The 17,033-nt window shown below is 37.4% G+C and overlaps 1 protein-coding gene across 4 annotated transcripts in view; it reads right to left on the bottom strand.

The window, feature by feature from the left end:
• Window positions 1–16,987, bottom strand: part of ZCCHC6 (zinc finger, CCHC domain containing 6) — a 65,741-nt gene extending 48,754 nt beyond the window's left edge. The window contains exons 1-10 of one of the 4 annotated variants that reach the window (XM_011945879.1): window positions 16,771–16,987; window positions 15,178–15,728; window positions 8,824–9,005; window positions 8,196–8,312; window positions 7,505–7,682; window positions 5,576–5,664; window positions 3,505–3,556; window positions 2,534–2,603; window positions 1,604–1,730; window positions 197–316 (exon numbers count right to left, since the gene is read on the bottom strand). In XM_011945879.1, the coding sequence (XP_011801269.1) occupies window positions 197–316; window positions 1,604–1,730; window positions 2,534–2,603; window positions 3,505–3,556; window positions 5,576–5,664; window positions 7,505–7,682; window positions 8,196–8,312; window positions 8,824–9,005; window positions 15,178–15,697 (1,455 nt within the window). In that variant the 5' untranslated portion in view covers window positions 15,698–15,728; window positions 16,771–16,987. The remainder of the gene's footprint in view (window positions 1–196; window positions 317–1,603; window positions 1,731–2,533; window positions 2,604–3,504; window positions 3,557–5,575; window positions 5,665–7,504; window positions 7,683–8,195; window positions 8,313–8,823; window positions 9,006–15,177; window positions 15,729–16,770) is intronic. The other 3 variants (XM_011945880.1, XM_011945878.1, XM_011945882.1) reach the window with 3 other exon arrangements.
• Window positions 16,988–17,033: the final 46 nt, after the last annotated feature.

The following is a 17,033-nucleotide window of genomic DNA, read 5'->3' as shown; positions in this document are numbered from 1 at the left end:
AGCAGGTTATAGGGCAGCATACTGAAATCAAACACATTAGTATTTCAGCAGTGAAAGGTATGAGTATTCACACTAGTAGAATAAATAAATCCATATCAGTTCTGGTTAGGTGTCTAGATTTTGAAATTATGCAAAATTTAATTGTGGACCTGTAATAAAATCACTTCAGATATATAAGCAAAAAAATGTTTTATACCCATGATCCTAGATATACAGGCAAAAGGGGTTCTTTCCTCTGCTGAAGAAAGAAAATGGCCATCAGGGCAAACACATAAGGTGGCAGACCTCCTTCTTCAGGGCGATCTATACTGCAAAGCTACAAACAAGAGAAAAGAAAGTTAAGCATTCTTTTTGTATGAATTTGTCATTTACACGATTTGGCCTAAAACCTGTAACCTCATTCTTGTTTATTACATGATTTACAGTAATTCTTCAGATGAAAATAGCAGTTATAAAATATACAACTTCCTTATACTTTTGCAGCAACCACATATTGTGGTTTTAAGTGATAGTTTCAATTTCAAATATTTAATCCTGTTAACCATACTCACTTGTGGATGGCCCTAAAATATTATTTCCTATTTTATTTTTTGATAGACATGGTCAATTCATTCATTTGGTTAGAATACATGTTAATGAATTAAAAATATTTGTTCAGTTACAAATGTAAGCCAGTTCAATGGTCCTCTTACCCTAACCCATAGCGTCTTGCATATGCATGCTTTGGTCACAAAGGTTGGTGTGGGGAGAGAATGTGGACAAACTCATCATCACTAATGGAAATAACAACTAAAAAGGCACATTCTACTTAGTGATGAAGCAGGCGGTGGTTTTCAAAGGACAGCATATTATAATTATAATTTACCCAGTGAAGAGTGGGAAATCCTTTGTTCATTCAGGATCCAAGAAACAGGAAGTATCTATTGTTATTGATATACCTGAATCAGTAAAGCTTTTACTTATCTCTAAAAGCACATACACAGAATCTCAATTTTTTTTTTTTTTTTGAGACAGAGTCTCGCTGTGTCACCCAGGGTGGAGTGCAGTGGCGCAATCTCGGCTCACTGCAACCTCTACTTCCCGGGTTCAAGCGACAGAATCTCAATTTTATGATCATGACTCAACCTTACATTTTGGGGGAATGTTAAATCTTCTACTGTTTGAGTATTTTAATTGAAATATATTTAAAACATTATGGAAATGTAAACAAGATCAGAGAGTATCTTCTATTTTTTGCAGTCTCTCTGTATGTTATTGGATATGATATGAGAAGCTTTAGCTCAACTTTCCTTTGCCTAACAACCACTGTGGTAAACTAGTTAAAACGTAAGTTCCTGGGCCTTATCCTCTGAGATTTGACCCACAAATCTGATTTTTAATAAGCCCTATAAATCATTTTGATCTTTTGAGCAATACTGTTAAAGTGAAATAGAAACACTGAATCTTCTGTCCGTACATGTTTGTATTGCAAAATTCAGATGCCTTTCTCTTTTGATGTCTATAAATTTGCATTTGAACACTGAAGATTAAATTAAGTAAAAATTAAAGCATACTGCTTACACTATATGTAGAATATATTCATGCATAAAGAACTCAAGCCTACCTTTGCCCAGTACCTAAACGCAATCACCAAAGGAACCAGCTTTGGTTCTAGTTTTCCAAGGGCAGTTAAATGCTTTGTTGTTAGACAAGCATTTTCATTTCCTGCGCTCACTTTACACAGAAGACCACTGGTGAGAGGTGAGGGATGAGGATGGGAAAGAAAAAAAGAAAAAAGTGTTATACAGGTCTGAAAGTGTCTTTTATGCCAACAACTAATATACATGGATAATAAATACTTCAAAAAGAAAAAGCTTAAAAGTGAAAAAAACTTACTACATCTTTATGGGTCATTTAATAAAGTAAATTTTCTTTACAAAAAAGATATCGTGGCTATTTTCTGAGTAAACTTTATTTTTCAGATCCATAATTCTGTTTTCAAATATTAAAATTTTTTTGGGGGGGAAATGCAAATAAGGAAAATATTATAAAATGTTTCAAATGGGAACATGATTCATCTCTGTAACACTAAAAGAGTGTTTTCCCAAGAGCTGGAGGAATGTGCCTAATGAACAATCATTACAGCCCATAACCACCCATTTACAGTAGTGACAGTAATACTTTCAAACAGAGGGAGGGAGAGAGATAAACCCGAGAGGTCACACTGTTACTCAGCACTGCCATAAATGCTGCTAAAAAGGATGGCAAATACAGGTGATTACAGCAAGTAACCATTTAATAAGGCTGTTTTTTAACAAGTTGAAATGGACTGAAATGTTTCCTTCCTATATTTTTTCTTTTAAGTCATTTTATTATTTTTAAAATAGGATTTTCCCCCTTCATATCAAATGCCAAAAGTATAGGGAGAATATTAGTAGGAACCATGTGTGATAACCAAATAAAAAGCTTCTAATTTTAAAAATTGGATGTAGTAAAGAACTTGTGCTTTTGGTGAGATGATAGCTAATAAATAAACAGCTTAAAGAAATGAGACCTTTGCTTTTCTCTGCACACCACCACTGGCACCCTAGCATGGAAGTCTGCGTCGACATCAATAAAAGAGTCTGAGGAAAGAAGAAAAAAAATATTAAGTGGGTTAATCAAAGCTTTGTTTAAAAGCAGAACTAGATAAAGTACAAGTACCAGTTGTCCCTTAGCTGTGAGTCTTTTGAAAGACCACTACTAAATAATGCTCTGAAATAACTTGAAAAGGAAAAAATATTATATTCAAAAACCAAGTTATCACATTAATATAAAATCCTTAGTTTGTAAAGTGAATGTTTCATTAGAAGTGACTACATCATCGGATCAGAAAATTCAAATGTTACATGGATAACAATTAGAAATAAAGGTAATACATTTAAAAACAAAGTTGCTGTAAAAGCTACTAAAATATTCAGTGTCGAAATATGTATTGATTGAAGACAAAATTTAACCAAAACAAGGAGGATGGGGATGACTAATTCAAGAGATGACACAGTTTCATGAGGACTATGTAAAACACAAAAAGCCATAAAGCCCCAAGCTGGACATTATATTAGACAACTGATAAACCTAAATGGACACAACTGCGGATTCATTAATCAGGGTTGGGTTACACCTATTCACTGTTGGTAAAATATTGATTTTAATCATTGATAAAAACAGATTATCCTTTAGTTTTACCCTCAAGAGTACATTTTACATATTTTGCATTTCTTAGTCACATCTAGGACTCATTTAATCTTTATAAATAGTGACGATGTCATCAAGCTAAAAGCTTTACTTATGAAATGGTTATTCTGCATAGTAGAACTACTAACAGGACTTTAGTTAATAATTCATGGGCATTTGCTTTGCTTTTTGCTTTGGATATTACCCATAAAAATAATTTTAAAAGCATGCCTTGCTATTTTCAAAGTTTGAGAGATAGGATATATCCAAATTATAAACATAAAAATTTTAAAATGTGGAATTTGGCCTTACCACTGTTCTTTAAACAATCTTGAACAAGTAAGAGGACATCTGGCTGAGACATCTAGGAAATAAATCAATGAATACATGAAATTATTCCTAAGTGATTTTGCTTCACTGATATAAGACTCATCTGAAGTCCCCCAAATTCCTTTCTAAATGAGAAATGCACATTGCTACCAAAGTAATTGCTCACTATGCTGTTTGCATATGTCAGTCAAAGACAGACAGATCAACACCAAATGAAGATGAATGTGGGCAAGAGACCTACTACACAACTAACTCCTGATTAACTAATTATTGATGTAATTTGCCTCTCAACAAGTCTCAAAGTGGTAGCTGGAAGTTTGTCAAACTAACAATATTACCGCTCACTCTAACACCATTGCAACAGATAGCTTACTGGTTCTGGAGTCAGTCTTGCATTTCTTTTTAAAATCCTTGTTTTGCATTGGAACCAGAACCATTTGAAATCATCAACTGTATCCTTACAACTCTCAATGACTTCTTACTGCCCTTCGGTCAAAACCAAATTCTTTAATTACCACGGTCTATACGGTTCTGCAAGTCAGGCCCAGCCTACCTTGCCATCCTCATCTCCTGCTCTTCTTTTTCTCGGTCTCTTCACCACACTTACACAACCTTTCTTTTAGCTCCTTGAATATGCCAAGTTCTTTATTGATTTCGGGTATTTGCAAATGCTGCTCCCTCTGCCCGAAACTCTTTTCCTCCCTGTTTCCCCCTCTCCTACAGGCTCCTTTTCATCTTTTAGAGCTCAGCTTAAATGTTCCCTCTTCAAAGAGGCCTTCAAGACTGCTGTTATCTCTGCCCAGCCCTTGTCATTTTCTATCCCTGAACCTTTACCTGCACAGCTCTCACTATAATTACAAGGTAATTGCTAATCTCCTTTACTAGATGAATTCCATAAAGAGGAACCATCTCTGTTTTGTCCTTTATAACCTAGTATGTCTGCCATACAAATGGGATTAGTGAATATTTGCTAAATGAATTAATGACACCAGATCAAAATAAAATAACTGCTATGGCTGGTAAATCACTGATCAGAATTTAAGGTTAAAAAACAGTCTACTGGGTAGTTTACCAGGTAGCTACAGCAGTCAGGTATAGAAAGAAGTAAGAGGTAAAATAGAACCTCTGGGGCCCCAGAATCTGGACTTTGTTTTGAGAGAGGTGGGGCTGGCCAGGCTGTTCATGAACTCCTGGGCTCAAGTAATCCTCTGACCTCAGCCTCCCGAGTAGCTGGGATTAGAGGGTTAAGCCACTGCACCCAGCTCAGAATATGGACTTTTAACAAGCAACCCAAATAACTGCAAACAGATCATCTATAAACAGGCCTGTGGGAACTACCAGTAGAGAAACGGATAATCTACTAAAGTGCCTTCTGGTTTTTTCTTTTTCTTTTTTTTTTTAAAGAGATAGGGTCTCACTATGCTGCCCAGGCTCATGCAATTCTCAAGTGCAGTCACAGCTAACTACAGCTTTGAACTCCTGGGCTCGTGATCCTCCTGCCTCAACCTCCAGAGTAGCTGGGAATACAGAACTGTGCCATGCCCAGCTACACTCCAGTTTTAAAATTCTAACTCATCAACATACTTTTAAATCATGCTTAAACCAGAAATCCAGACTAGGTGTGATTCTTTAAAAGCCTAATTATTCTAATAACATAGGTATACAAAAAGAGGAAACTCCAGAGATAATTAAGCTTTCAGATCATAAATGTTTAAACATCTATACTATTTAAAATCTGAATTCCCTTTCTGCCACTGGAAAGTTGATTTTATCAAGAAAATTTACTCTTTTTAAGTAATAGAACCTAAACACCCCCATCAGGTGCACGTGGTTGAAAAACCAGTGTTGGATGTATAAAAGATCCACAGACTAAAATAAGTATGATCATTTGCAGAGTATTAAAAAAAAAAAAAAGCTCTGAAACTGAAGGCAAGCAGATGCTGTCATTACACTTAAAATATCTTCAAATATCTAAAATATATTCATAGTTTACATTTGCAAGAAAGAATTTCCATACCACTCTGAAAATGCCAGCATTTCATTTTGTACTTACAATGGCTGGAAATTGGATGTCAATGTTTACATCCGAATTTTTGAAACCCAATCTGCTACAGGATGACCCATATAATCTTAGGGAACAATCTAAAAAATAAACAAATAAATGAAAATAAATGTCATAAATACAGTAGAACTTCTCAAAAGTTGTAACAAAACACTGCTATTTCAGAAACAGAAGCATCAATTAAAATTACACAAAAAAGCAAACTTGTATTCAAGACTAGCATAAACAAAGGATAGGAATCGGTAGCTCTTTGCTCTTCACTGAATTTAACAGGGAAGGCTGCATCAACTATGATTTAGCTTAACAGCCACTCTTCATGTCAGTTGTAAAACGTCAAACTGCTACATTATCATGTATTTTATGAAGAAAATACTATTATCTAAATGTCACATTTTATGAAGAAAATACTATTTAAAATAACTTTTAAAATGTGCCAGTTGAAAAAGAATGCCTTTGTTTAAATTTATAAACCTGACAGTATATTCAAGAACTAACGCAAACGTTTCCTTTCACCTTTTAGAATGCACACATAGGTGTAATTTACTATAAAGAGATTTCACTAAAACAATAATAAAAATAATCTTTTGACATATTTAATATGAATTTCTCAATATGAACAAAAAGCATTTGCTACAACATAATCCCTATAGATAAACTTACAACATAATCCCTATAGATAAACTTTTGAAAAATAATTACAATATCACTGATATAATTTAAAATGCCAGGCAGGAGGCACTTCACTCTTCAGAGGAAGACGTATGTGTATATGTGCACTGTCTATATTATAGTATTTATTTTCAATGTTTTACTATGATGTCAAAATAGTATCCTTTCTCATCAGGGGTTGGTTTTCTTGTTTGTTTAAGGTTTGCTAAACTTCAAGTGATTTCGCTGGGTTTTAGCAGTTTTCCACAACAAAGTACATTCATTTTTACATGAAATTTTACAGTAAAAACCATCAAAATTACAATTGACTTTTTAGGAAATACTTATATAATAAAATAAGTAGATTATTTTTCCTTATTCTTATGAAAGTATATCTGTTACAAATACTATATGTATGATCTTTCAGTAGAACAAATAGTTTCAAGATTTATAAGGTGACAAAACACAAATAATGATTCCAACCCTAGCTGTGGATCAGAATCACTTGTCGAGCTTTGTAAAAATAGTTGTCCATGATTTCACAGGTAATTCTGATGCACAGCAAGGACTGAGAATGATTAAGCTATTCCAACCATTTACCTAAATACGAATGGCCAGTGGGGGTTGGGGGACGACGTGGGGTGGGGTTTGTTGCTATCAAGGATTGACAGCAGTTGTGTCAGGTATTGAGCATATCTGACCTTAAATTTTCATATAATACACTCCAAATAGTTGTCCCCCCTCCCTATCATGCCAAAGGTCTAAAGTTAAAAACAGGCAGAAGACAGACATAACTTGGAAAATCAACTCAACAGTGCATAAAATCCAATACAAATTTATTAAAACTGGTTTCAAAGTTCATTTTAGATGCTGCAATTCTTTTAAGTCCAGTTAAATAAAATCTTTTTTTTTTTTTTGACATGAATAACCTGAAAATAACTTCAGGATACTTCTCTTGATTTTAACTCAAAATATGGTGTCAATTTAGATGAGTAGAAAGGCAAACAAATATATACACAAGAGTCCCATAGTGTCCCAATAATGCAGGGCATTCAACTTAAAGTTCGCACACAGGGTAAAATTGATAATGGAATGACAATGCATATGAAAGTCCTTGTTACCTTGGGGAAAGCTAGGGAAAACAAACAACAGAAAACATGAGAGCTTCATGACATGGGAAATAAATTTTTATTTGGTGAAAATTACTACTGGTAGGAGAAATGAATGAGGTACTTTTAGGTAGTTAAATAGAAAAACAAATCTAGAAAATACCTGGTAACTTGTGTTGGAACACATTTTCCATGATACGTTTAATTTCTAGCCTCTGTTCCAAGTTCTCATTGTGTAAGCCAAATTCCTGTACCACTTTGTCAATGGCAATGCCAACTGCATTTATCTGGGAGGGTGTTGGTGGGGGTAACGTAGTGAGCAACTCTTCCTCTTGCTTCTCCTTTTAAGATCAAATGTTGAGATTAAAAATGACTTACACATAGTTTTTACCTTCTACCATTCACGAAGACAACGCCCTATAGAGTTTTCTTTTTCTTAGCCCTCCCTTCTCATCTTAGCTGTGTTATTTTTCATCCTATCAAACATATACATACTTCCTTTTGCACATAATGTGGATCAGTGATAACAGAGGATAGGCGGGCATAAGGAGAAAGTGTAAGGAAAGAATATTAAAAACAGCACTTACAAACACTGTTTGCTTTAATACTAGTATAAGGACATATACCTGGGTCCTATCAATGACTTCATATATCCTGATGCTGCCCTTAAGGAAATTCACAAAATTAACCAGTAAATACATCTGACCAGTATTATGTATTTTGGCTCAAATATATTCAATAAATAAAGCAGTAAAGTTATCAATATCATAGCCTTAAGGAGAAGAAAGCCACAGAGATGACAAGTAATAACAACTCACAGGTAAGCAGACTTGTTTGGGTTACATTCAATTTACCTTAATGTTTTTCTTGTGCCTCTTCTCCTTGATATGCTTATGGGCAAATGCAATGGATTCAATTAAAACATCACAGAGTCTGCAGGTGTACTTGGCTGCAGGGTAGTTTCGTGGTCGCTATAATTTGAAGAGATTTATTTAGAGAGACATAAGTAAAACCAAATATTCAGATAAACAAAATCAGCCAGGAAATGATTTCCCCTTCAATTTCTTTTCTCTAAAGAGACAGGAGTTTCACTATGTTGCCCAGGCTGGAGTGAACTGGCTATTCACAGATGCCATTAGAGCATACTACAGCCCCAAACTCCTGAACTCAAGCAATCCTCTTACCTCAGCCTCGCAGGTAATTGGGGCTACAGGAACGCCACTGTGCCTGGCTTCTTCTTCACTTTTAAGATTGCTACTGTCATTGTTCCCTTTATCACTACCCTAACAGTCAGTTTAGGTACAATAGCAATGACTCCTAATCCTATTAAATCACACTGGGTATCACTTTTAACTTGTAGTGCTTAAATACTGATAACCAAAGTAGGATATCTAATTGATCACAGCATGCATACTCAATTAATAACAAAATTTAGGCCAAAACCAGGATTCTAACCAATAAATATATATATAAGGATGTTACCCTTTTGAGCCTGTCAATGCAGTCTCTCTTCAGTCTCTCCTCAGCCTGCTGTAAGCCTAGCAGCTCCTTCGTTGAAAGCACAGACTCGTCGATCACAGGGCCTTCCAAGTCTCCATCCTGCTCATTTTCCTCATTTCTAGTCTTCCGTGGCTTCCTAGGTCTGGACCTCTGCTTCTTGTTTTCTTCAGTTGGGGGAGAAATATTATCGGCAATATTAAATAATGCTACTCCTGAGTAAAAAGCAGACCTTACATATGTATTAAATCATGTGAGAGAATAAATCCCATCTGAATGCAGAGCAGAAGGAAAGGTAGCTGTCCCATGGACAACATGCTTGAATACTGTATTCAGTGAGTGCATCACCTGCAGACATTAATCCATAAAAGTCATCTTTTTGGAAAACTTAAAAGAATTCTACTTCAGTCATATAATTTGATTTTTATTATCTCTTCCTGGTATACTGCTGAGCATAGTAAAGCAACAGAAAAATTATAGGCAAGTATATGTATAATTCTATTATATTTAATATATTACAAGACATATTGTAAATATATCTTATATATTCCATAACATCTGTAAGTACACCTGTTATTCTCATGAAAACCATCCACATTTGCTTTCATCTTCTGTAAGTGAACAATCTCAATAAGGCAAAATGGACAATGTACCCTTGGACAACTCAGAAATCAATTATATCCTCATCTGGAGTGAAAAATCAATCATTTAGTTGCAAATTTAGACTTCGATAACACATAAGCTGGGTCCCTCCATTAATATGAAGAAGTCCAAGCCAAAATTTTATTTACTAAGGACAACTATCTCTCATTTTACCTTTACTTTCATTTTAGCTTCTTTGAACGGCCTGTATGCTGAGCATATTTCAAAGGAAAAAAACAACTGGCAATTGAAACAAAAGTTTTCTCTAAGTACATTTGTTTATAAACTCTGCTATTAGTTCTATAATCCTTATAATGAAAAAAATAATCCTGTTCCTGTTTAAAGCTACAACTTTTCAACTTGTTAAAGTGATTGTGGGATTAAACGATAAAAAATTGCTTTAGATAGTTCTGATAACTTATATCGAGCTTTAAAAAATGAAACTATTAGTAACACATTAGTGCTTGGAAATATAAACTTACTGAAACGCCCTACATGAAGTAATTCCTCCATCAAGTTTTCAGAGGAACTCATGACTACTAGTATGGCAATTACAATGAACTGGCTGGCTGAAAAGGAAATTTTATAGGACCTCTAATTTTTAAAAAGCTTGCTGAGAGCTCTAAAGGATAGGAAGCAAGCATTGTGCTAAAACTACCTGAGATGACAATCACAAAATTAATTCCGCAAACAACTTCCATAATATGAGAAAATTAAAAAAATAAAAGTGTTGGAAAAGCAGTTTCAAAAACTCAATCAAAACGCACTGAACAAATAAAATACTAAAAGGTAAGTTGTCATTTCAACAGAAAATCAGGCTACCTTGGGCTACCTTAATACTTCCTTTTCAATACCCCCCCACTCCCAATTAAATTATTATAATCTTTTAGGGTCTGCATTTCTGGTCGAAAACAATTTTTTTTTCAGATAAGCATTTCTTTTACTTAGAGATATATCCATGCTCATTTAGTAAACATTATCGAAGAAAGTTGCATCTAACTTCAGTGTTTATTACAGGTTTCTTAGGCAAAAACTCATTACAAATTTAAAATAACATTGCAATACGCTTTAGAAAAGCCCCTGTTAGTTCGCAAGCCAGTAAGTGATAGGGAACCGAATTCCTTTTTTAAACTCTTCCTCTCTTCTGGTCACAAAGGCTTCTCCATATAACTATATTTGCTGTCATTTTCTAGAAAGAGTAACTTCTCTCTTCCTCCAAAGACCACAATTAACTCCTACTGCTTTTATACAGAAGTGGATGGCTGCAGAAATTCTGTCAGATAACGGCAGCTACCACGATGGTGTATCTTATTATGCAATAGATGTAAAGCACTTTATATGTACTGCCTCATTTAATCCCTATAGCAATCCTGCTAATACTCATATTGTCCCCATCTTACAGATGGGGACAATGCTAATTCAAGAGAATAACTTCTCCAAGAACACATGGCTAAATCAAAGGGACTGAAAATACAGATTAAAATATGGATGGGGCCAGGTGCAGTGGGTCATGCCTGTAATTCCACTTTGGGAGGCTGAGGTGGGAGGGACTGCTTGAGCTCAGGAGTTCAAGACCAGCCTGGGCAACACAGTGAGATGTCATCTCTAGCAAAAATGAAAAAAATTAGCCAGGCAAGATGACTCACTCCTGTGGTCCCAGCTACTTGGGAGGCTGAGATGGAAGGACTGCTTAAGCCTAGGAGGTGAGGCTGCGGTGAGTCATGATTGCACCATTGTACTTCAGCCGGGGTGACAAAGTGAAACTCTGTCTATAAAACAAACAAACAAAAAAAAGATGAAATCCTGAAATTCAGCCTTCTAACTAACAACATAAAAACTGGAGAGAAATTACTAAAATCCCTTCTTGGAACATACGCATTCACATCTGGAGTGGACTAGCACTGAAAGGCAATATAACCTTCTAAACCTAGTTTCACAGGCATGTGTGGTAAAAACTGTCAAAATCTCACCAGAGGGACTCTTGGAGGGTAAAGCTAGGTACCGATGAAAAATTGTCGGCCAGGTGTGACAGTTCATGCCTGTAATCCCAGCACTTTGGGAGGCTGAGGCAGGCAGATCACCTGAGGTTGGGAGTTCGAGACCATCCTGGCCAACATGGTGAAACCCCGTCCCTACTAAAAATACAAAAATTTGCTGGGTGTGGTGGCAGGCACCTGTAATCCCAGCTACTCGGGAGGCTGAGGAAGGAGAATTGTTTGAACTTGGGAGGCTGCGGTGAGCCAAGATCGCACTATTGCGCTCCAGCCTGGCTGACAAGAGTGAAACTCCATCTCAAAAAAAACAAAAGAGAAAAAGAAAAATTCTCATAATTACTTGGAGGAAGACTACCTGGCTTACCTCAGATTTATTGTAATAAGAGTTCCCTATATTCAGCATTCCAAGTTTCCCATATTTTATTTGTATATGGTTCACAAAGGATATGTGTATTTGAGTGGATGCTTTCCAGCTAAGATCATTAATGGCAATGTCCCAAATACATTAAATTGGCAATCTAGGACATTTGAGGGCTAAAGTAGGGGCAGTAATGTAGAGCTGAAAGAAACAGAAGGTAGTACTGTATTTAGGGGAAAACAAAAGGCAAATGTATTATAATTTCCATTATATCTTCTCACATTGTTGAATAAGACCCTTCCTTATTAAGACACAATTTTGATAAAGAAATTTCAATCTCTTTAATGAGATCCTTTTTAGTTTATACTTTCAGTTGAATCTCTCTAAAGTAAATAATGTTATACCAAAGCTTAATACTTCTTATATGAAGATTTTCAAGGGACAGAAACTGAATAATCCTTTACTTAATAACTGTGAAAGCATATACCTGTGTGTTATACAGGGAAAACATGCAAGCTTTTGAATTACCTCCAATAAAAAGATAGCAAAATTAATTTCTTATTCAAATACATTTAAAAGCAACTTCTTTAGTTGCTTTTATAAGAATACAAATAAAATAAGAAAACATAAGTTTCTGTGGTCAGCAAATAGTTCCTTTTAACGTGTAGCTGCAAATTTTTGATAAACTTTCTTTTTAAAATGCTTTTCACCGGGTGCAGTGGCTCACACCTGTACTCCCAACACTTTGGGAGGTCAAGGCAGGCAGTTCAGGAGGTCAGGAGATCGAGACTAGCCCTGGCCAACATGCTGAAACCCTGACTCTACTAAAAACAGAAAAATTAGCCGGGTGTGGTGGTGCATGCCTGTAGTCACAGCTACTCAGGAGGCTGAGGCAGGAGACCTGCTTGAACCTGGGAGGTGGAGGTTGCAGTGAGCCAAGATCGCACCACTGCACTCCAGCCTAGATGACAGAGTGAGACTCCGTCTCAAAAATAATAATAATGATAATAATAAAGTAAAATGGTTTTCAAGATCAACTTCTACAAGACTGACTACAAGTAACAAAATTAAATGCCCACATCCCACCTAGACACAGTAATACAGAAACACTTAAATAGACACAATTTTTAACAAAGAAAAACACAAATTAAAAGCCCAGAAATTATCAAGAAATTTCGGCTCCGCCGTCAGGATTTCAGGTCCAGCGAGGCTGAGTTAATGGCCAGAGTAGCAGAGTCCCCAATTTTAGTTCTACTTCCTCATTTACTGCTCTGCATAAACAGGTCTGTGTAAATTTAACCTCTCCGAGTTGCAGCTGCCTGATTTGTAAAATTGTGATTCCATCTTTGATATATCACAACAGAGTGCTGCATCAGATAATTCTTTAAGCTATTCCTAGCTTAAAGATTTAAGTTTTATGTCTCCCTACTACTTAACGCCTTTATAACACTTCATTCTGTTTCTGCTACTTGATATTGATATATACTCTTAATTTTCCAATTTAAAAATATCTGAGGGCCAGGCGCGGTAGCTCACACGTGTAATCCCAGCACTTTGGGAAGCCGAGGCGGGTGGATCACTTGAGGTCAGGAGTTCAAGACCAGCCTGGCGAACAGGGAGAAACCCTATCTCTATTTAAAAAATAGAAAAATCAGCTGGGCATGGTGGTGTGCACCTGTAGTCCCAGCTACTCGGGAGGCTGACATGAGAATTGCTTGATCCTGGGAGGCAGGGGGTGCAGTGACAGGAGGTCACATCACTGCACTCCAGCCTGGGTGACACAGCAAGAATGTCTCAAAGAAAAAAAAAAAATCAGGCCGAGTGCAGTGGCTCACACCTGTAATCCCAGCACTTTGGGAGGCCAAGGCGGGTGGATTACTGGAGGTTAGGAGTTCGAGACCAGTCTGGCCAACATGGTGAAACTCTGTCTCTATAAAAAATACAAAAATTAGCCGGGTGTGGTGGCATGCCCCTCTAGTCCCAGCTACTCTGGGGGATGAGAGAGGAGAATCGCTTGAACCCGGGAGGCGGAGGTTGCAGTGAGCCAAGATTGCGCCACTGTACTCCAGCCTGGGTGACACAGCGAGACTCCATCTCAAAAAATAAAATAAAATAAAAAATAAATAAATGGATCTGACAACTAGAAGAATCTACGAAAAAAGAAAAAAATATCAAATAGCACATTTCCCCCCATTTAATATCAGTAAGTGCTTGAGACTTTCATTTTTATCCTAAGACCTTATAAAAATAAAAGACGACCTTTTTGCTTTTAAGTATTCATATGCATGGGACACAAACTCAAACGCCTTATAGGTAACCTGTGTATGAACTGGCCACTGTGAGAAAACATGAAGAGAAAAGGCATTGGGCGATCTAGAAAGTGTCCATATTCCCTGAATGCATTTAAACTAAAGAAATTTATTTAACAGTGCTGGCCAGTTTGAAGCACATTCTGTACGACCACTAAAAAATGCTTTCAGTCAATAAACTTACAAGTCCATGTTTCCAACTATGATAGTTTCATTTTTTTCCATCCAATTTGTGACTTTATTTCATTTCAGTAAATATTACCCATTAGATAAAAATAATCTTCCTGTTTGTAGAAATCATTGCCACATGGACAAAATCTACTTTTTACTTTTAGAAAAACATATTACCTCCTTATTATCCTTTTGGGGCAATTAACCAAGCATGTGAGGGCACTGAGAAATTAGTTTTGGTCTTACCGAAACTAAACAACAAAGCTTGAATCTATTTCTGACTTTCTAAACTTGTTTCTAAACCTGTTTGTCATGATCCCTTTTGAAAAACAAGGATCTCAGATTATCCATCTCGGGACACTGACACTATACCCAAAAGATGTATCTCCTGTGGCAGGAGATATACGCAGTGTATACTGTGTTTTTACATCAACAAGTAAGTTTTTTTTAAAAAACAACCTCTATATTCTGTCATTTATATTATGAACACATTAATTATTCAAATACAAAATTATAATCATAATTTTGAAAACACAAAAACCACTGAGCAATGACGATATGGTCCCCTGAGGCATATAGCTACCCTCTTCTGTAAAAAACACGCTACAGAAAACATGTTTACTTAAGTAAAATGAGCCTTGGGGCAAAGTAAACTTTTAAAGGGATCAACATGTGAAATGTGTTGAAGCTGCCCAAATATCATGATTACAATCCTTAAAATAATCACACTAAGTGACCACTTCTTAAAACAGAAACTATGAAAAACTGAAACGAAATTGCTGAAAATAACAAAACCCATTTGGATGAAAAAGAGTAAGACATTGCTGACTCTGAGGTTGTGATCTGACAAGTTGGAAAACATTACCAGGACTTCCTGCTTCCATTTCTGACGTGGTTTCTAGGCTTGTTAGGTCTTTATGAAACAGTCGTCTCACAGTTCTGCAGCCTCTTGTGTCTTGCCACCGATAACCGTCTTCATTTTCTTGAAAGGAGTCTTTTCTTTGTCGGTTTATAACAGGAATTCTAGGTCCAGGTTTGAATTCTCTCCAGTTGTCTGAATTACCAGTATGTTCATCAGACAGCCATCTCTTACTCTGATCTTTGTGGTTGTCATTCATCCAAGCAGGTTGACTGTAGATTGGGTTTTTAAATGCATATGGATTGCTGGAAACAGCACATGGTCCTTTTCTGGGGGTATTCCCATAGTTCCCTGGTGTTATCTTTTTTTTTTGAAGGCCCTTTTCCATTTTACTGCCATGGCCTTTAGCATGGTCATCTATTATTAAATAATCTTGTTGGGGGTGACCCCTTCTGAAGTCATCATCATCCATAGTCCCCCGGTCTTTAGTGCGCTTCGCGAAATAAGGTTTTGCTGTATCTCCCATGGTCTTTGACTTCAATTTTCTTACTTTGCACCTGAAAGAAGGCATTGTGGGAAAATATCAAACTGCATAACAAGATATCATACAAGTATACAAAATAACACATTTATCGTACAGATGCCCAAAGCCTGTGAAACTCTTTCCCTATTTTTTTAAAGTAAAAATTCTATCACATTCTTAACAATCAGTGCCATACTCTAGAGGTTGGGAGGCTTGGTCCTCTAACAGTCTTCATGAAAATTAATACTTACTATTTAGCATGAAGATGAAATCTGTGACTAAGAGAAGGTCTATAGGTTCCAGAACTGTAGCATAGTAGAGTATTACTCAAACCAGGTATGGTCGCCTTTTTCCTCTGTAACAAAGCGTTTCTCTTCAAAGAAAACCTCATCCCTAGGCAATATTATTACTAAACTACCGAAACAGCCTTTTTTTTTTTTTTTAAGTTGGCAATTACTTGTTAAGTGTTATACACCGAAACTTTACGTGAACGGAGTACTACATCTTTCAACTCCAATTTTCCGTCCCTTCACCACCCACTACTCTGTACAGACCGGCTTTGAGCGTTTAGGTTACGGAGGGGTTGGGCTCCCGACCAAGGTGCAGCTGTAATCAAAGGGGCTGGGTTTCCGATCAAGGGACAACTCCAGCTAACCTCCTCAATCCCCATTCTCCAACCCCAAACAAGTTTGGTTTTGTCAGGAAGAGCAATCCCCTGAGGAATGACACTCCTCTTCAATCTCCATCTGACCGCTCCACCACCGATCTGCCTCAGTTTCCACCCTTTTGAGACCGACGTGGAGAAAGAGGAGGCGTCCCTGCACTCCTGGCCAAGAAGCCACCGTGGGGACCAGGAAGCAGGAAGTGACCTGCTGTCTCCATGGGGTTCCAGGGTTCCCCCGGCCAGCCAGGGGGCCAGAGCCGACTGTCTAGACCCAAATCCCATCTTCTGCGCCCGCAGTCTGACAAAAAGTGAAAACACGGACTCGCACCCGAGAGCTGTCTCTGCCGGCCTGGGGGTTCCTCGGTCACCCAAACTGGTGCGAGGAAGCCGGCGGGGGATGGAACCAACGTACCTCCGGGGCCAGGCCGGACCACTACTCTGGAGTCCAGGAAACCAACTGTAGAATCAGCCCGGAGGCGAGTCTGGCAGGGACGTCGGGAGAAGGCGCCCAGGAGCACTCACCACCTTCGCCGCGGTCCCCAGCCTCTTCCTATCCCGGCCGGGCTCCCTCTCCGTGTTTTCCTTCGGCCCCACTTCCGGCGCTCAGCGCTGTCTCATTGTGCGCGATTGGGAGCCGACTGTGCCCCCACCCTAACGCTCCGCCGCGCACACCGG

Source organism: Colobus angolensis, unplaced genomic scaffold, assembly GCF_000951035.1.
Source record: "Colobus angolensis palliatus isolate OR3802 unplaced genomic scaffold, Cang.pa_1.0 Scaffold246, whole genome shotgun sequence".
In the NCBI taxonomy this organism is placed as follows: domain Eukaryota; kingdom Metazoa; phylum Chordata; class Mammalia; order Primates; family Cercopithecidae; genus Colobus; species Colobus angolensis.
Note: the sequence above shows the minus strand (reverse complement) of the source record. Positions and strands in the feature narration are given on the sequence as shown.